This window comes from Triticum urartu, chromosome 2 (genome assembly GCF_003073215.2).
Source record: "Triticum urartu cultivar G1812 chromosome 2, Tu2.1, whole genome shotgun sequence".
Lineage (NCBI taxonomy): Eukaryota > Viridiplantae > Streptophyta > Magnoliopsida > Poales > Poaceae > Triticum > Triticum urartu.
The window spans coordinates 466,875,255-466,896,414 of record NC_053023.1 but is presented as its reverse complement, the minus strand read 5'-3'; the positions used below and the strand labels follow the sequence as shown (position 1 = coordinate 466,896,414).

Sequence of the window (21,160 nt, the reverse complement as noted above, 5' to 3'; positions counted from 1 at the left end):
TCTGCCGGAGGGGGAATCGATCACGGAGGGCTTCTACATCAACACCATAGCCTCTCCGATGAAGCGTGAGTAGTTTACCACAGACCTTCGGTTCCATAGTTATTAGCTAGATGGCTTCTTCTCTCTCTTTGATTCTCAATACAAAGTTCTCCTTGATGTTCTTGGAGATCTATTCGATGTAATACTCTTTTGCGGTGTGTTTGCCGAGATCCGATGAATTGTGGGTTTATGAACAAGATTATCTATGAATATTATTTGGTTCTTCTCTGAATTCTTATATGCATGATTTGATATCTTTGCAAGTCTCTTCGAATTATCGGTTTAGTTTGGCCTACTAGATTGATCTTTCTTGCAATGGGAGAAGTGCTTAGCTTTGGGTTCAATCTTGCGTTGACCTTTCCCAGTGACAGTAGGGGCAGCAAGGCACGTATTGTATTGTTTCCATCGAGGATAAAAAGATGGGGTTTACATCATATTGTTTGAGTTTATCCCTCTACATCATGTCATCTTGCTTAAAGTGTTACTCTGTTCTTATGAACTTAATACTCTAGATGCATGCTGGATAGCGGTCGATGTGTGGAGTAATAGTTGTAGATGCAGAATCGTTTTGATCTACTTGACACGGATGTGATGCCTATATTCATGATCATTGCCTTAGATATCTTCATAACTATGCAATTTTCTATCAATTGCTCGATAGTAATTTGTTCACCCACCATAATATGTGCTATCTTGAGAGAAGCCACTAGTGAAACCTATGGCCCTCGGGTCTCTTTCTTATTATATTGCATCTCTTTTATTTACATCGCATCTTGCTTACTATTTTGCAATCTTTACTTTCCAATCTATACAACAAAAATACCAAAAATATTTACTTTACTATCTCTTCACTTTTGCGAGTGACCATGAAGGGATTGACAACCCCTTTATCGCGTTGGTTGCAAGGTTCTTGATTGTTTGTGCAGGTACTAGGTGACTTGTGTGTTGTCTCCTACTGGATTGATACCTTGGTTCTCAAAAACTGAGGGAAATACTTACACTACTTTGCTGCATCACCCTTTCCTCTTCAAGGGAAAACCAATGCATGCTCAAGAGGTATCATGGGCGCGTCCAGGGAGAGAAAATTTGAGGATCAAAAGGACAAACAGTCCAAAGAGATAGAGAGCTTGAAGGCTCAACTATCAGCCGCTCAGAAGGAAAATGAAAAGTTGAAGGGCGGCATGTTCGGTATGTTTTCCCCTCTTATTCAGGACCACCATAGGTACTCATCTTTAGTCCGTAATGCGGAATATCATGAATTTGTTGCGGCAGGTCTATTAACTGGTCGACCAGAGGAGGAAGTGTCTGGGTTTCAAGGCGACGTGCTAAAGGAGTTGTCCGTCGTGCATGCGCGGGCCCGGAAAGCCATGAGGAGTATGGTGAAGGCATTATGGCCATCTGATACTCCTCCAGAAAGTATGGAGGGCCTGGCGAACCTGTTCGAAGGTGCCCGACGCCGGTTCGAGCTATGGAAGACGTCTGCCTGCCGTGAAGGCGCATGAGAATTCTGGGCCATGGTGAAGACATGCTTCTCAAAACTGGATCCGAATCATATGGCCCAAGTAGGACCACATGTACCAGATGGGAAGGAAATTCCTTTAAATCTGGTCTATGATCAACTAATGATCGCTGCGAAATATTCGCAGGAAGACTGTAGATTAGACAACCTTATAGACAGAGTGGAGAAGGAATAGGTTTTTGACCTGATGTATCAATGTACACTTATGATCAACCTTTAGTTTGATCCGAACATGTGAAATAATTTTTTCACCACAAGATTTCGGCTTTAACCTCCGGACCAAAAATGGTGGAGTGTTTCCGGATACTTAGGACAAAAGGAAGTATCTTTCTGGAAACCAGGCGACCCAGTCATTATGCTCAAACAGACAAAAAAATCGAGTTTGGGATGTATGTTATATTACGTATGTAAGAAACATCTTCCAAGGAAAATAGTTTCATTAAAGGTTCCTTTCCTTGGGTCGGGACATGTGGTCTGTAGTACGGAAAAACTGTCTCGAAGTGCTTTAAAGATGGTTGCAATACGCCAGCAATCTGTCGTTTTAGTGCCGACCAATTATTCCCTTGTGAACGCTAGCTTTCGGCTTCACCCGTTTGAGGTACATGTCCAGATAACCCGGTTGTAACAATCGCAGAGGTGTTCCCTTTATGCCCTAGCTGAACAGGGCATAAGCATAGGAGTGAGGCAACCCAGCTTGGCAAAATCTTAAGTCATAGAGGTGCATATAATGGCAAAAAGGATGTATATCCGCAAACAACACATATAGCTCTAGGCTTGGTATAATAATAAGCTTCTACTTACAGAAGCCCCCAGTCGTGGCGGGGTGTATACATTTAAAGATGCGTACCCCTCAAGTGTTCGGCCTATCCGAACACACCATGGGAAATGTATAAAAACGAAAAAAGGAAAATTTTGAAAAGGAGACAAAAGAACGAATAAGAAGCATGGTCGTACTTATGCGTTGTAACGCCCCGAGACCGATGTGCCAGGTGTCCTCCAATTATTCGTTGTTGTTGCGTTGTCATTGCTTGCATGTCATGCTTGTCATATCATGTCATCATGTGCATTTCATTTGCATACATGTTCGTCTCATGCATCCGAGCATTTTCCTCGTTGTCCGTTTTGCAACCCGGCGCTCCAATGTCACCCGGTGTCCCTTTCTACCTCTTTTCGTGTGTGGGTATTAAACATTTTTGGATTGGACCGAGACTTGTCATGCAGCCTTGGTTTACTACCGGTAGACCGCCTGTCAAGTTTCGTCCCATTTGGACTTCATTTGATACTCCAACGGTTAACCGAGGGACCGAAAAGGCCTCGTGAGTGTTGCAGCCCAACACCCTTCCAAAGTGGCCCAAAACCCACCTAAACCCCCTCCATCATCTCGGTCGTTCGATCACGATCGCGTGGCCGAAAACCGCACTCCATTTGGAGCCTCCTAGCTCCTTCTATGTATAAATAGGACTCCCCCTTCGAAATTTCGGGCAAAATCCACCCTAACCCTAGACTTCTTCCACCTCCAGCCGTCGGACACGTCCGCCGGTGCCGGACGTGTCCGACCTGCACCACGCCGCCGTTTTCGCACCAGTGGCGTAGTGCCACGTGTCCCGGCGAGCGAGCCCCGCCGCCGCGGCCCGGGAAGCCCGATTCGGGCCCCCGAGCCCGTTCCCCGCGTCGCCGCCCCACGCATCGTCTTCTCCGCCTGGGAGCCGCCGCCCGAACCCTCTCCCTCCGCCGCGCCACCACCCGCGTCGGCTGGAGCTCCTCACCGGACGAGGCACCTCGCCGCCCGCCACCGCAGTACTCCGTTCCTCCCACGCCGGCGCCGCCCCGCCGCCATCCGCGTCCGGCGCCACCTCGCCGCCCGGCGCCCGGCGCCCGCGGCCACCTCGCCTCTCCGGCCGCCTCTCCTACTCCGGCAAACAGAGATAACTCCAGCGAACCTCGGGAAGCTACAGTACCGCTACAGTGCGATCTGGATCTCAGATCCAAAATCCCCTCGGTTGACTTTCTCCTCCCGAAACCCTAACTTTTTGCAATCTTTGTCATATCGTAACTTTGCATCCGTAGCTCCGATTTGTGTGTGTAGCATATAAAAATGTTTGTCTCGACGAGTACATCATTTTATATCATTGCATAATTTTTATTCGAGCTCATCTTGATGCCCGAAATGTTGTTGGAAGAGGGCTATGTGAGGAATTTGTCAGATCTGTTTCATCAAATGGCATTTTGTCATTTTTGCCATGTTTAATGTGTGCATGCTATGATCCTGAGCTCTACATGTGTTTTGTTATATGCCATGCCATCTTTACAGTGATGCTTGCCATGTATTTGTGTGATATTTGTGGTGACTAGCACAAGCTTGCAAAGTAGCGTAATCGGTAATGCTGATTTCAGGGACTTAGATTTTCACTTAGTCCTTGTCCTGTTTTTGTTATTATGCCATATGTTCATGTTGTTTCCTAGTGATACGTGCCTCTTTTGAGGATGATCAGTAAGGATGATTTGTTAACATTGTGGTTCTCTATCCATCCATGTCTTTGTTTGCATTTATGGAGCACCCTAGCTTGAGTCAATCGAGCTCTAGTTTTGCTATTTCGTGAATCCTGGCAGATTGTTGACATGATTAGCGATTTTGCCAAGGATATTGCTATTGATCCGTGCATGCTATGTTGTTGTTCTTGCCATGTCTAGCTCCTATGCCATGTCTTGTTGATGGGTGTATGCTTAGTTTGTCATGCCATGCTCTGTAGTGAGTGCATCGAGCTCGTAAACATGCCTACTCGTTAACTGTTTTGCATGCTCCAGTTTTTCTCTAAGTCTGAGATCTGTTTATGTTTTTGCTATGTTCACATGCTTGCAATTGTATTTTCTGATCCCTTTTGGCTCAAGGTCACTAAGGGAATTTTGTTAAGTGCTTTGAGTAGCTTCATGCCATGCCTTGCTTTGCCATGATATGTTCCTGTAGCATGTAGTTTTCATGCTCTAAAGTATGCTTCCTGATGATAAATTCCAAACTTGTGTTAATTAATTTCACTAAGTCTGAAACCTGTTATCATTTGCTCTTTTGCCATGCTTGTTTGAACTTGTTAATGGATGAATTAGCCATAGCTCAGTGTTCATCTTTTGTTAAGCTTCTTGAGTGGATCCCTGCCATGTATTTTGTTGTCATGTTTGAGTGTTGTAGCATATTTATATTGTTGCACTTAGATGGTTACTTGATGTTTATCGCAGACCGGTGCCATATTTGTTTTGCTTGCCATTTCCAAACCCTGCATCCGATTCCGGTGATCTTTATATCGATTTCAACCAAAATCACCTCACCTTTCCAGTGGCACTCTTGGATTTCCAAGTTGAGGCCAGATTCAATCATCCCTTTCCAAATCATGCATATGCATCACATACCGCATCCCGCATATCATACCATGTTCATGTGTTGGTTGTTTACTATGTTGTGTGCTTCTTGCCAGTTTGCTTCTTTGGGTTGGTTCCGGTAATGTCATGATTGTGAGGACCCATTCGACTACATCCGTTTGTCTTCTTCATGGACTCATTCTTCTTCCTTACGGGATTTTAGGCAAGATCACCATACCCTCGAAATCACTTATATCTTTGCTTGCTAGTTGCTCGCTCTTTTGCTATGCCTATGCTGTGATACCTACCACTTGCTTATCATGCCTCCCATATTGTTGAACCAAGCCTCTAACCCACCTTGTCCTAGCAAACCGTTGTTTGGCTATGTTACCGCATTGCTCAGCCCCTCTTATAGCGTTGTTAGTTGCAGGTGAAGATTGAAGTTTGTTCCTTGTTGGAACATGGAGATGTTGTTCCCTGTTGGAACATGTTTACTTGTTGGGATATCACAATATCTCTTATCTAATTAATTCATCTATATACTTGGTAAAGGGTGGAAGGCTCGGCCTTATGCCTGGTGTTTTGTTCCACTCTTGCCGCCCTAGTTTCCGTCATATCGGTGTTATGTTCCCGGATTTTGCGTTCCTTACGCGGTTGGGTTATAATGGGAACCCCTTGACAGTTTGCTTTGAATAAAACTCCTCCAGCAAGGCCCAACCTTGGTTTTACCATTCGCCACATAGCCTCTTTTTCCCTTGGGTTAGGCCAGCCCGAGGGTCATCTTTATTTTAACCCCCCCCCCCCGGGCCAGTGCTTGTCTAAGTGTTGGTCCGAACTGAGTAGACTGCGGGGCCACCTCGGGGAAACTTGAGGGCTGGTTTTACTCGTAGGATGTCTCATCCGGTGTTGCCCCGAGAACGAGATATGTGCAGCTCCTTTCAGGATGTCGGCGCATTGGGCGGTCTTGCTGGACTTGTTTTACCATTGTCGAGGATGTCTTGTAACCGGGATTCCGAGTCTGATCTGGTCTTCCCGCTAGAAGGAATATCCTTCGTTGACCGTGAGAGCTTGTGATGGGCTAAGTTGGGACACCCCTGCAGGGTTATGAACTTTCAAAAGCCGTGCCCGCGGTTATGGGCAGATGGGAATTTGTTAATGTCTGATTGTAGAAAACCTGAAGTTGATCTTAATTAAAATACATCAACCGCGTGTGTAACCGTGATGGTCTCTCTCGGCGGAGACCGGGAAGTGAACACGGTGTTGGAGTTATGCTTGACGTAGGTTGTTCTAGGATCACTTCTTGACCATACTTTTATCGCTTGCTGCAGCTCCACCTCATACCTTTACCTTACCCATAAGCTTAAATAGTCTTGATGGCGAGGGTGTGAGATTGCTGAGTCCCCGTGACTCACAGATACTTCCAAAACTAGCTTGCAGGTGTCGTTGAACCGAGCAGGTGACGCAACCAAGCTCAAGGAGGAGCTTGATGAAGATCTTGTCCTTTGTGTTGTTCCGCTTTCCCAATTGATCAGTAGTGGAGCCCAGTTGGGGTCAATCGATGATCTATGTCGCTTTTGGGGTAGTCTTATTTTATTTTGGTTCCATAGTCGGACCTTGAGTGTATTTGGATGAATGTAATGCTTTATTCATGTATTGTGTGAACTGGCGATTGTAAGCCAACTATGTATCTCTTTCCCTTATGTATTACATGGGTTGTGTGAAGATTACCTTACTTGCGACATTGCTTTCAATGCGGTTATGCCTCTAAGTCGTGCTTCGACACATGGGAGATATAGCCGCATCGAGGGCGTTACATGCGTAGAATCTTCGGAGCCGGGCGGCGTTCCAAGGGTTCGGATCTAAGCGATTATCCGATGCATTGCGAAGGCGGTAGGCTCCTCCCGTCAGAACTTCATCTATAATGAAGGGACCGTCCCATTTTGGTTTTAGTTTGTCCTTTTTCTTCTCTAGGAGGCGTAAAACGAGCTCACCGACGTTATAAGTCTTTGCTCGCACTTCTCTGCTTTGGTATCTTTGAACTTGCTGTTGATAGAATGCGGAACGGGCCTTTGCGACATCGCGCTCCTCCTCTAGGACATCTAAGTCGTCCTGTCGATCGAGCTCAGCCTCCCTCTCTTCATACATGCGACTCAAGGTGAATCATGAATAATGTCGTAGGGCAAGACAACCTCTATGCCGTACACCATGAAGAATGGTGTGTATCCGGTCATGCGGTTGGGCATGGTCCGCAGCCCCCAGAGTACGGAATCGAGTTCCTCGACCCAGTGTTTATCCGACTCCTTTAGGGATCGCACTAGTCTGGGTTTGATGCCGCTCATTATCAGGCCATTGGCCTGCTCGACTTGACCGTTTGTTTGAGGGTGATATACGGAGGCATAATCGAGCTTAATGCCCGGGTTAGCACACCAATTTTTTACCTCATCAATTGTGAAGTTAGAGCCGTTGTCAGTAATAATGTTGTGCAGGACACCATAACGGTGTACAACACCGGATATAAAATCTATCACCGGTCCGACTTCAGCTGCTTTTACTGGTTTGGCCTCTATCCACTTAGTGAATTTATCCACCATGACCAGTAAATATTTCTTCTTCTGGCTTCCCCCTTTAAGGGGTCCAGCCATGTCTAGCCCCTAGACCGCAAAAGGCCAAGTAATGGGGATAGTTCTTGGGGCAGTGGGCGGCATATGGTTTTGATTGGCAAAGAGCTGGCATCCTACACAACGCTGTACAAGGGCTTGTGCATCTGCTCAGGCTGTGGGCCAGAAGAAACATGTACGGAAGGCTTTGCTTACAAGGGCCCGAGCTGCGGCGTGATGGCCGCCGAGGCCAGCGTGTATTTCGGCCAAGAGCTGTTGCCCCTCCTCTTCGGAGATACATCTTTTGAGGGACTCCGGTAGTGCTTTTCTTGTAGAGTTCTCCTTCGTGAACTTTGTAGGCTTTGGAGCGTCGAACTATGCAGCAGGCCTCGTGCTGATCATCAGGGAGCTCCTGCCTATTAAGGTAAGCCAAGAAGGGTTCGGTCCATGGAGCGATAACCGCCATGATTACATGAGCGAAAGGTGTTGGTTCAGTGCCCGAGCCCCCGATGATGTCCGAGTCATGTTCGGCGTTCGGGGGTGTGATCGGCGCCGGACTGGTATTTCCGCTCTCGTCTTGCCATACCACAGATGGCTTAAAAAGACTTTCCAAAAAGGTGTTAGGCGGGACGGGGTCGCGTTTAGCGCCCATTCAAGCAAGGATGTCCACTGCTTGATTACTGTCTCAAGCCACATGATGAAACTCGAGCCCCTCAAACCGAGCCGATATCCTGAGTACGGCGTTGCAGTAGGCCGCCATCTTTGGATCTTTTGCGTCGAATTCTCCATTTATTTGCGATATCGTGAGGTTCGAATCTCCATGCACCTCAAGGCGTTGTATGCCCATAGAAACGGCCATCCGGAGTCCATGCAGGAGCGCTTCATATTCGGCCGCGTTATTGGAGTCCGTGTACATGATTTGTAATACATAACAGACTGCGTCCCCTGTAGGGGAGTTAGGATGACACCAGCCCCCAATCCGGCTAACATTTTGGAGCCGTCGAAGTACATCACCCAGTTGGAGTATGTGCTGAACTCTTTAGGGAGTTCGGCTTCTGTCCATTCGGCGACAAAGTCGGCCAACACCTGAGATTTAATAGCTCGGCGTGGCTTGTATGTTATTTCAAATGGTAAGATTCGATAGCCCATTTAGCAATGCGGCAGGTGGCATCTCGACTGTTTATAATGTCGTTGAGTGGCACTTCGGAGGCCACCGTGATCGAGCCCTCCTGAAAGTAGTGCCACAGTTTTCGGGATGCCATAAAGACCGCATATGCTATCATTTGATAGTGTGAGTATCGGGATTTGCATGGTGTAAGGACCGTCGATACATAGTATAGTGGTTTTTGGAGTGGGAATATGTGTCCCTCTTCCTCCCGTTCGATAACGAGCACAACGCTCACTACCTGGTGAGTTGCTGATATGTACAATAACATAGGTTTGCCGACGCTTGGTGTGGCAAGTATTGGGTTGTTTGCTAACAACATTTTTATTTCTTCCAACCCGGTCGTTGCCGCATCTGTCCACTCAAAGTGATTGGTACGTCGGAGCAGGTGATAAAGCGGTTGCGTCTTTTCTCCCAATCTGGAGATAAAGCGGCTCAAGGCTGCCATGCACCCAACTAGTTTTTGGACTTGCTTTAGGTATGTTGGTGTTGCCAATTGTGACAAGGCTCGGATTTTGGCTGGATTTGCTTTGATTCCTCTATTGGAAACAATGAACCCGAGCAGCTTTCCGGCCAAGACACCGAAAACGCATTTTTCCAGATTGAGCCGTATGTCATATGTTCGGAGGTTGTCGAATGTGAGGCGCAAGTCGTCCACCAACGATTCGACATGTTTAGTTTTGATGACTACATCATCTACATATGCCTCCACCATCTTGCCAATTTGTTTTTCCAGGCATGTTTAAATCATGCGTTGGTAGGTGGTGCCAGCGTTTTTGAGTCCGAAAGGCATAGTGTTGAAGCAGAAAGGCCCATACAGAGTGATGAATGTCGTTGCGGCTTGATCGGATTCCCTCATCTTAATTTGATGGTATCCGGAGTATGCATCAAGGAAGCACAATGAATCGTGTCCTGCAGTTGCATCAATGATTTGGTCAATGCAGGGCAGTGGGAGGGGGTCCTTAGGGCAGGTCTTGTTTAGGTCTTTGAAATCGACACAAAGGCGCCAGGATTTATCCTTCTTTGGTACCATGAACAGGTTTGCTAGCCAGTCCGGGTGTTTGATCTCTCTGATGAACCCGGCTTCAAGTAGTTTGGCTAGCTCCTCCCCCATGGCTTGTCGCTTGGGTTCGGAAAATCGCCGCGGTGTTTGCTTGACTGGTTTAAAGCCTTTTATTATATTGAGGCTGTGTTCGGCCAGTCTGCGTGGGATTCTTGGCATATCCGAAGGATGCCAGGCAAAGATGTCCCAGTTTTCACGCAAAAACGCTCTTAAAGTAGCATCGATCGTTGGATCCAGCTGTGCTCCAATGGCTGCAGTTTTATTAGAAACTATTGGGTGTACTTGAAATTTGACTATTTCGTCTGCTGGTTTAAAGGAAGTGGATTTGGGCCTCTTATCGAGGTTTACATCGTCCTTGTCCACTGTAGAGCGCAGAGTGGTCAGTTCCTCGGCCGCAAGGGCCTCAGATAGCGCCTCGAGGGCTAGGGATGCGGTTTTGTTTTCGGCGCAGAGTGCTATATCTGGATCACTGGTGATAGTGATAACTCCATTGGGCCCTGGCATTTTGAGCTGCATGTACCCGTAATGGGGTATGGCTTGAAAGCGTATGAATGCTTCTCGCCCTAACAGGGCGTGATATCTGCTGTGGAAAGGTGCCACGTGGAAGAGCAACTCTTCGGACCTATAGTTCTCCGGCGTGCCGAATACGACGTCGAGTTTGATCCTCCCCGAGCTTATTGCTTCTCGACTGGGGATGGTGCCTCGAAAAGTGGTGCCGCTTTGCTCAATGCGACTTTTTTCCATCTGCATTTTTTAGAGTGTATCTTCATAGATGAGGTTTAATCCGCTGCCACCATCCATGAGTACTTTGGTGAGCCGAAAGTCATCTACTATTGGGTTTAAGACCAAAGCGGCTGGTGCTCGGACTGATCTGACCCTTGGCTCGTCATCGGCGGTGAAGGTTATCGCCATGTCATTCCAAGGATTTACTGCGGCTACCTAGTTGACTTCGGCAAGGTCGCGCAAGGCCCTTTTGCGCTGGTTGTTAGAAGAAAAGGTCTTGAAGACCATAAAAACATTGAGATCGGCATCTTCTGAAGAGTGCCTCTCCAAAGGAATGCTGGTGAGGATGGCCTCACCGCTCTTAGCCACCTGCCGGAGTACCCAACATGCCTGAAGACTATGTGTTGGTTCGGTATTCGATGTTGTATGTATCTGACAAGGTTTATCGAGCAGGTCGTCAAGGACAGTTCTGTGTCCCGTAAAGGGCTTCGCTTTTTTGTCCATGGGATGATGATCAGGTGCCCCGTAAGGGTGCATCCTTTTTGTTCGTCCGGTGGGCTGCTTGAAGGCAGGAGGTTCCCACCGCGCTGTTTGTGCCTTCCAGGTGCTTTCCATTGCACTGTACTTCTGTACGATGTGTGCCAGATCTGCAAAGTGCAGTATGCGGCGGCGGTTGAGGGCGTTAAGGATTCCCTCGTCCGTACAATTGCGGCAAAATATTGAAACCGCATCGTCGTGATGGCAGTCCTTGATCTTGTTTTGACAAGGAGCAACCTGGCCCAAAAGTGGTGAACTGTTTCCTCAGGTTGCTGCCGCACGTACATTAGGTCACATACGTCTGGAGGGCCTGAATTGTTTGGGGAATATTGCTTGTGGTGGATGGGCGGGCTAAAATCTGAATCCTGGCCCATTATTGCATTCTGAGTTTGAAGAATTTGCGAAGTCACCGACCCAGGGCCCGGAGCGTCCTGGCGGCTTCGGGCTCAATGCCCGGTTCTATGTTCGGAGGACATGAGGTCTCTTCCCGAAGATGGGTATCCGGCTCGTAGGACTCGGAAATCCGAACATAGTTTGTTCTTAACTTAGGGGAGAAGTATCATCGGCTTGTTCCTCCACGACCGCTATCAGATGGGTGATCGGCGGGGACCTGATTTCCCTCTGATCGGGTTTAAGCCCAATCCGATCGTAGTCTGTTGTTACTCCTAGGGCGGCGATGCGATCAAGTAGCTCATTTAAGGACGAGACATTGCTGGATCCATCTTTTCAGGGTGTTCAAGGCCGATGCGAAGACGATGTTTAGCGATCTCGAGGCTGCCCTTGGCTTAAAGGCCGCATGGGCGCCCATGGTGAAACCGCCGAGCTGGAGGAGCTGTCCCGGAGCTAGAGTCTCTCCAAAAGTAATGTTGTCGTTAATGACAAGGCGAGCCATCGATCCCATCGTCGACGGCACGGTGGAACTCTCAATGAAAGCACCAATGTCGGTGTCAAAACCGGCCGATCTCGGGTAGGGGGTCCCGAACTGTGCGTCTGAGGATTGAAGGTAACATGAGACAAATGGGACACGATGTTTATCTAGGTTCGGGCCCTCTTAATGGAGGTAAAACCCTACGTCCATTGTATTTGATGAGTATAGGGGTTACAAGAGTTGGTCTACTCGAGATCGTAATGGTTAAACCCTAGATGTCTAGCCTATATGATTTGTGTTAGCTTCTACGGACTAAACCCTCCGGTTTATATAGACATCGGAGGGGCCTAGGGTTGTACATAGTCGGTTTACAGAGAAAGGAAACTACACATTCAGGCGTTAAGCTTGCCATCCACGCAAAGGAGAGTCCCACCCGGACATGGGGGAAGGTCTTCTATCTTGTATCTTCATGGCCCATCAGTTCGGCCCATGGTACACAGCTCGGACACCCGAGGACCCCATAGTAGGGAGGACACGGAGCATAGATGGAAGAGGCCAGACCCAAAGTTTGTTAAAGTAAATGTTGACGTTGCTTTTTATCAAGATGCAGGTGCAGGAGCAACGGCCGCTATAATCAAAGACGAGAAGGAGCAATTTCTAGCTGCTCAATGCAGATACGATGATTGTGCTTCAGATGCTACAGCCATGGAGGCTAGGGCCATGCGAGATGGCCTTCAATTTGCAAACTCGTTAGGCTTTAATCGAATTGAGGCCGAATCAGACCCCCTTGAAGTCATTCAGTTCTGCACCGGACAAACACAGTGGTGGGATGCATCGGCAGCAGTCTTTGCGGAGTGTCTGGATACTGTTACGTCAATTGGGAGGGTCACCTTCAAGCATTGTTTTCGTGCGACGAATACCGCACCTCATGAGCTAGCTAAGTTTAGTTTTGTAATGAAGTGTCAGATAATTGAACTGACGAACCACCTGCATGTGTCGTCAATAGCCTTGTGAACGATGTAATTTTGATCTGAGTTAATAAAGCTAACCATGATGGTCTTCCAAAAAGAACCCAAAAAAAATATCTAGGGATACTTCTATTGTGGGATCAAGATAACTCACATGACAAATCTGAACAATATCAATCCGACCAAAAGAAAATTATGCACACGTCTCTTCCATTTAATCACACGAGATGAGCATGTAGATACAGTAAATATCGACAGGGAACGGATGAAAACCATACGTGAAGGGAAAACAGGACTAGGATTACAGGGCAACGCTCTATTAGTATTTCTGTTAACAGGACACACATCCGAAACTCAGGAAGCCAGTACCCTTCAGGTTTCTGAAGCTTCTTCCTCATCGGTGGCCAAGGCGGTATGTGCTGGGTATCTCCACATGATGTCTGCCCAGGTGCTCTGCCCATCGGTCACTTCCTTCACAACGGAAGCCACCTCTTCGACCTCCACACGGATCTGATCCTTGCTGTCCCGGTCACGGACAGTCACACTTGTAGTTGAGTCGACTGTGATCGCCAGGGGGACGCCGATTTCGTCTGTCCTTGCATACCGCTTACCAATCGAAGTGCCTGCAACAAGTAGTACCAGAGGCACAAATTACTTGCCAAATGTACAAGAGTGTTTCCCCTCCTGGCAAAAAATGAACTGAGGCGAATTTGCGATGCTCGCCAACTCAACGAACACAAATTGCCATGAAAAATATTCAATTTGCCATGCCTAAAAATCTGACGTTTGCTGGATATTCGGGTCCTAAAAAAATAGTCTACTATGGAAATTGACATAATAGCCTATTTTGAAGAACGAATTCTGTTCCATGATTCATTCAATAGACACATGTTGAAAAGAAAACAGAAAACAGGTTCCAATAAAATAATCCACTGAAATAGTGCAACAAATATCGAAGTTCACCAAGGCAGCAAACTGGACAGAAGTTTAAGAAATGGATGATATCTCATGCGGTAAATATCAACATTTTAACTAAATGTTTTGACATTTAACCTATTTTACCAAAGAATGCCTAGTGGAACTTTGGACCTACAAGCGACCACAAGCAGTTTACAGTCAATCGACAAAATATCAAGAACTAGTTCTCATCCATCTCACTCTGGAAGGAGAAAATATCAGTAAGGTGGACCAAAGATCAAAAGCAAAATTTAGGTGTAAATGGAGAACCAATCATAATATGCAAATTGCAACGCTTCATATGGCTAGAATAGAAATAAACGCGATGGTTTTCTACAAGTTCAGTGGTACCTGTGATGTCGATAATGTGAGAAATCCCTGCTGTTGTCAAAGCTTTTGAAATTTTCTTGGCAACAACATCAAATTTCTCAACCTTGACCAGTGGAAACACAGTACACTTAATTGGAGCAACAAGAGGGGGGAAACGAAACACATTCAACTGCTCATCATCTGTCTTGCCAGTCCTTTGATAGAAGCAATGTTCGAACAAGCAGTAAATAATTCTCCCTATGCCAAATGATGGCTCTATGACAGAAGGAGTGAACTTCCTTTGATGTTCCTTTTTCTTCTCCATGTTAATTGAAACCATATTTCTCTTTATGGTAACATCCTTCCCAAGGGTACAAACCTTAAAGTCAACATCCCCTTTAGACTCTAAAGCTGCTTTCATGCCCAGAGCTTCAGTTTCACCCATCGCCTGTCGGCGGAGAAAGTTAAGTGTTGACCAACAAAACAGCAATAAGATATGACAAGTCAATGTGGAGACGAAACTTACTTCCAATGCTTCGAGAACCATCTTTTGGTCCCCTTTGAACGCAAGACCAAGCTCCTTCTTTGATGGGGTTATAACTAACTTCTGAATGTGCCAAGAAGAAACTTATCATTAGCAAAGCAGATAATTCGAGAAACTCACCAAAGCATCACAACTGCAAATGTTTCAGTAGTAATAATTCAATTATTTAGTGTACAATGAGAAACTTGTATCATAAGCAAGCCTCACCTCCACTTCTCTGGGCTCTGCGAATTTTTCATGAGCTTCGAGTGGAACACCACTTTTATCCTGCTCAATGTAGAGAGTAGAATAGTATTAGTTCTATTAGGATAGTTACGTGCAAAATACACTTCACACAGGAATACGTCAGCACTCCACTATTTTTTGGTCTAGAACTATAGAACAAAGGAGTACCAAAGAGGCGACAGTTAGTGGATGAAAAATGCACTTATCTCTTAATAAAAGGGATTAATACTTCCAAAAACTCTAATGGGAGAGTAGTTGAGCTAACAAAACATGTTCAACAATATAATTCCAATTATCCATAAAGTAACTCATTAACCTAAAACAAATGGTGAAGGGTTGCGATTTCGTACAAGTGGTTTTCCAACAAGAAATATCCAGCTCTCGAGTTGGATACGACGGATAGCTTTCGCAGTTGTATAGTACAGAAAACATTCTACTCGCAGTTCTACCGAATGATGATACATACCGAGTGGGCACGCAAGTCATACGCTGACCTATCAGCAATTCCAACACACTCGATCCATCCATAAGAGCATTCGATCTCTGCATCCCAACAATCAGCAGCATAGTGAGCCATTTCATTTGGCAGATGCTGCCGGAACCGTAGACGGTCTTTGTCAATCCCAAGCTGCGTCAAGAAGAGATAGACCCTTCCAATAAAGAAGCCAAGGGTCTCATTGTTCACAGTTCCCTGCCGGTTGCAGCAAGTGTTACTTAGACATACATCAAAATTAGTGGAATTAGACAATACTAGAAGTATACAAAATAGTACCTCAGAAACAGCTTCACCGAGCCTAAGTCTAGTGGCGGATCTTCCTGTCAGTTGATCTTCTCTCGGAAACATCAGGAACTCTAGATCAGAAACATCACAAAACTTTGGATGAGACTTGTCCTCTGGGTCCACAAAGTGCTCAATCTCCGCCAACGTAAATTCACGGACTCTTAGAAGGCCTTGACGGGGAGATATCTAGTGAAACAAATTCGTCTTAGACCACAGAGGTTATTAAGCAATGCCCTACAGTTATTAGTAGCTATTGCACCGGTTTCCACCACAACCACTCCAGTTCATCTCAACAGTAACTGGATAATAAGTCGTTGGTAAAAACATTTTTACCATTGAGTATCATTATTCATATAACCCTCGTTAAAATACAACTTCTTTTGTCATTTTCATCAGGTCAACTAGCTTTGACTGTCTCAACGCTAGTTTTGGCCCCAAAAGATCATTGTCAGTCTCGTAAGAGAATAAGGTTTCTTTGAAAAAAAAAATCCCAGACGGGACGGCAAAAGAGAACAGGGTGTTGAAGGAACAGCAGCAAGATAAATAAGTACATTTTGCTGATGGTGGAAAGGAGAAGGTAGCTTGAACCAGTGGCAAAAAACAAAAGAGCTCCTTGTATGTTGAATCCGAATACCCGACAAACAAACTGTTTTATGTACCAAACATGAACCATCAAAAAGAGTTTTTCATATGTTTTACATCACATGGTAGATTGCAAATTAAACACCGGCAAATATGTTAATGAGTAATCAATATAAACCCTTGTAAAGGTGTCAATGAGTAGAGGATCTAAACCCAAGAAAAATTGATAATAAAAGTAAAGATCCCAACAGAAGATTAAGCAGTTAAGTCATGCCTCGTTGCGGAAAGCCTGGCCGATTTGGGCTGCAGCGAAGGGTAGTTTGTTGCCATTGTAGTAATACAAGTCTTTAAAGTTCACAAAGATACCCTGTGCTGTCTCTGGCCTCATATACCTGAAAAACAGATGTGCACATGAGCTAAAACTATATTGAACAAAAGAGAACATACTAAGCTGTTTTCAATCTCACCCTGCGCTCAAACCTGATGGTCCAATGGAAGTCTGAAACATGAGATTAAAGGGGTATGGATCTGACAATGGATTCTTTGTGTCAGGAGCAGCAATCCCATACTCCTTAATCTTAGTGCCTAATTGTTCTGCTGACAGATCATCCAAGACAGCGAGAATATGGTTTAATTCTTCGACCTTCTGTGGTGACAATGTATTGTCATTCTCGAGCTTCTCCTTACAGAAGTCCTTGAGTAAGTGATCAGCACGATAACAGCTGCCTGTCTTTTCATCTTTAACCATCAAGTCCGTAAACTTTTCGACATGGCCAGAGGCCTTCAAGACAACTTCTGGTGTCACACATGGACAGTCCACCTCAAGCATCCCTTCCTCCAACACGAAATGCTAAGGAGGAGAAAAACACAAGTAGATGGTAAGTTGGTTATCTATGCATAAAATATAAATACTGTGTTCTGAGAATTTACATAAGAAAATATATCAAATAATACTATGCTAAAGATTACTAGAATGATGCCTTATGTATACATTGAGATTTAAATGAATGGATTTGGAACGTTTCTCACTTTCTTGTTATCATAGGGGTAACGTTCAGTGCACATCTCAATAACACTGAATCGTGACTTTTGTCTGTCACTAACATTAATGAATATTGCGGTTTCTAATTATTTGTTACTGGAATAGGTTTTTTTTTCAGGGCATCAACAAAATCAACTTACGAACTAGTATAGCAGTAATCAAGCAGTCACTAGGCCCTGAGCAGGCGCCCAGCCAGCAGTTGATATACAGAACAGAGAGGAAAGAGCCCCCCCCCCCCCACACACACACACAGAGGTCAAACTGGATCACCAGTGTACCCGGCATTTGTGCAAATGTCTCCCAAGTGTACTAGTTGTACGGGTGTGGGTCGCATACTGACTCATAGTGTGGATCATTCTAGAATTTCTGCTAGTCAAACAGTATTAGGTTTCACCATCAGCATACAAAAAGAACCAACATCCTTACGACTAAGTTGATATTACTAGATGTACCATGAAATATAGCTTAATAATGTATACTTAAGTTTTTACTGAACACGGTATACTTTCATATAAATTGATGGTCAAGGTGTCACCTTGGAGACCTACAGTATGGCTCGGAAGTACAGTAGTAGAATTTAAGGCAGCAAGTTCAGTATAAGGTGATCAGTTCCTCCTAATCTCCTATATTCACAAAGCTAAAGTTTACAAGTTGAGGAAACCAGGCTAGTTTGCTGCTGATCAACAAACTGATTTAACTAGAAAGACGATCGCTCCAATTTACATTACAGGAGGAAAATTTAGCTCTAAAGTGTCAAGTGGCCACATTTCTTGATTGGAAGCTAGCCAATTTCAGCAACGGGCACATGCTACACGACACCACAAGTAATACAAATGCAAAACAAACACGGCAAGTCGAGACCAAAACTGATCACCCAGTATCAGTAGCACCAATTGGAGCCTCTCTCGCCACAATTCATAACCAAAAAAGGCGAAAAGGGCCACATTCCCCTCGAAAACCACGAGGACTCGCCCCCAATCAAGAATCTCGTCAAACCAGGACTCTACAAGCTCGCGAAGTAGTAGAAAAGAGGCATGTCAGGCAACCTGGCGCCAGAAGGCGAGGACGTTTGCCTTGACGGCGCACCCTGGCGGCCCGTAGTCATAGAGCCCCGCGACGCCACCGTAGATCTTGAAGGACGGCACGTAGAAGAGGCGCCGCTCGAGCGTGTTCCCCACCGCCACGCGGAACGCCTCCCGGTTACCCGCCATGGCTGCGAGCTTCCGGGTGGTTGAGGTGGCGCCAGCTGCAGCAGCGGCTAGGGTTTGGGGTGGGTGAGGTTTTGCTGCGATGGCGCGAGAGGCGGACGAGAGGAGGCGGAGGAGCATGGAGAGATGGGTCGTGCGGGGTTGGAGATGCGACGCGGGCAGCGAGACGCCTACGTCTGGGGCCCGCTAGCCAGCGTGTGGTGATAGATGATTCAGAAGCGATAGGCCTAGGTAATAAGAGCAACTCAATCAGACCCCGCATCCCCTCTCAACCCGTAAAATAACCGTTAAAATATGGGTCAGGCAGAATAACCAGTCCGATCAGATCCCGCATCCGTTCCGGCCCGCAAAAAATTTAGGAGGCGCGACAAAATTCCGACCCCAACCCAGGAAAACGTGGGTTTCCACCTTGCGGCTGCGGTGTCCTGTATATAAGCGGAAGCGGTCGGTGTGAGGACATTTCATCCCGCGCTTTTTCCCACCAACCACCTCTCCTCTCCCCCCTCGCGCCGCCGTCGGCCGCCGCCCAAGATTCCGGCGAAAGCAGCCGGCAGGAGCAAGCCGGAAGGCCGCCACGCGCACGAGGCCTCCCCTCCCTTTCCCCTGCGTCGGCTGGCCGCCGGATTTGCAGATCTGTGGCACTTCATCGCGGGCCGCCGGATTTGGCTTTTTCCGGCCACCGGTTGGTGCCCAAGCGATGGAGTGGTCGAGGAGCCTCTCCCGTAGCCCAGGCAAGGGCGCATCGCCGCATGCGGATACGGGTTCGTCTGCCCGCCGCCGCCGAAGGTTTGCGGGCATGGACTCGTCCGGTCGTCCACCGGATCCAGCGCTCGCGCAACGTCTTTGTGGCTTGCCGATGCCACTCATAGAGTACGACGACTGCATGCAGAAAGTGCTGCGGCTCACTTCGGGCACGCCGAACCATCCCGGATGGGTGTTCTTCAAATGCGAAAACAACGGGGTCCGTGCACTTGCGGTAGCTCATTTCATAGTTCATTCTTTAGTTCAATTGCGGTAGCTCACTTCGAGCTTGCTCATTATTTTGTGTAGGACGATGGATGCTTATTTTGATTTTGGGAAGGCCAATACATTGATTTATTGATAGAAAGAAACTTAATAGATGTTAGTGCACTCTTTAGTATCATTGAAGGCAATGATGCGGCTGCATGTGCAACTAGAGGGGAAGCAACATCGACTTCTTTCGAACCAAAGATGAAGAATGAAGAATGCAAAATCAAGAATCCAAAGATCAACAACAAATGCATGGAGAAAATATTAGTCCAACTAGTGAGAGCAGTTATGGAAGTTGGAAATTGCTACCTCTTGAGCACTGCGTTGGTTTTTCCTTAAGAGAAAAGGGTGATGCAGCAAAGTAGCGTAAGTATTTCTCTCAGTTTTTGAGAACCAAGGTATCAATCCAGTAGGAGGCCACGCACGAGTCCCTCACACCTACACAAACAAATAAAATGCTCGCAACCAACGCAATAAAGGGGTTGTCAATCCCTTCATGGTCATTTACGAAAATGAGATCTGATAGATATGATGAGATAATATTTTTGGTATTTTTATGATAAAGATGTAAAGTAAATAAAGCAAAATAAAAACGGTGCAAGAAATAGCTTCTTGATGGAAGATTAATATGATAGAAAATAGACCCGGTGGCCATAGGTTTCACTAGTGGATTCTCTCGAGAGCATAAGTATTACGGTGGGTCAACAAATTGCTGTTGAGCAATTGACAGAATTGAGCATAGTTATGAGAATATCTAGGTATGATCATGTATATAGGCATCACGTCCGAGACAAGTAGACTGACTCCTGCCTGCATCTACTACTATTACTCCACACATCGACCACTATCCAGCATGCATCTAGAGTATTAAGTTCAAAAGAACAGAGTAACACTTTAAGCAAGATGACATGATGTTGAGGGATAAACTCATGCAATATGATATAAACCCCATCTTGTTATCCTCGATGGCAACAATACAATACGTGCCTTGCTGCCCCTGCTGTCACTGGGAAAGGACACCGCAAGATTGAACCCAAAACTAAGCACTTCTCCCATTGCAAGAAAGACCAATCTAGTAGGCCAAACCAAACCAATATTTCGAAGAGACTTGCAAAGATAACCAATCATACATAAAAGAATTCAGAGAATATTCAAAAATTATTCATAGATAAACTTATCATAAACCCACAATTCATCGGTCTCAACAAACACACCGCAAAAGAAGATTACATCGAATAGATCTCCACAAGAGAGGGGGAGAATATTGTATTGAGATCCAAAAAGAGAGAAGAAGCCATCTAGCTAATAACTATGGACCCGAAGGTCTGAGGTAAACTACTCACATATCATCGGAGAGGCTATGGTGTTGATGTAGAAGCCCTCCGTGATCGATGCCCTCTCTGGCGGAGCTCCGGGAAAGGCCCCAAGATGGGATCTCACAGGTACAGAAGGTTGCAGCGGTGGAATTAGGATTTTGGTTCCGTATCTGGTAGTTTGGGGGTACGTATGTATATATAGGAGGAAAAAGTACGCCGGTGGAGCAACGTGGGCCCCACAAGGGTGGAAGGCGCGCCTGGAGGGTAGGCGCGCCCCCTACCTCGTGCCTTCCTGATTGCTTTCTTAACATAGGGTCCAAGTCATCTAGATCATGTTCGTTCCAAAAATCACGTT

At 46.2% G+C, this 21,160-nt stretch overlaps 1 protein-coding gene across 1 annotated transcript; it reads right to left on the bottom strand.

The window, feature by feature from the left end:
- Nucleotides 1-13,014: 13,014 nt before the first annotated feature.
- LOC125537941 (glycine--tRNA ligase, mitochondrial 1-like) lies at nucleotides 13,015-18,656 on the bottom strand. Its single transcript, XM_048701256.1, has 9 exons — nucleotides 18,317-18,656; nucleotides 16,696-17,078; nucleotides 16,503-16,620; nucleotides 15,638-15,832; nucleotides 15,332-15,556; nucleotides 14,848-14,907; nucleotides 14,623-14,703; nucleotides 14,139-14,544; nucleotides 13,015-13,453 (listed from the first exon to the last, which is right to left on the bottom strand). The coding sequence occupies exons 1-9, from the start codon at nucleotides 18,596-18,598 to the stop codon at nucleotides 13,203-13,205; spliced, it is 2,001 nt and encodes a 666-aa protein (XP_048557213.1). The 5' UTR covers nucleotides 18,599-18,656; the 3' UTR covers nucleotides 13,015-13,202.
- Between the last annotated feature and the right edge of the window lie 2,504 nt (nucleotides 18,657-21,160).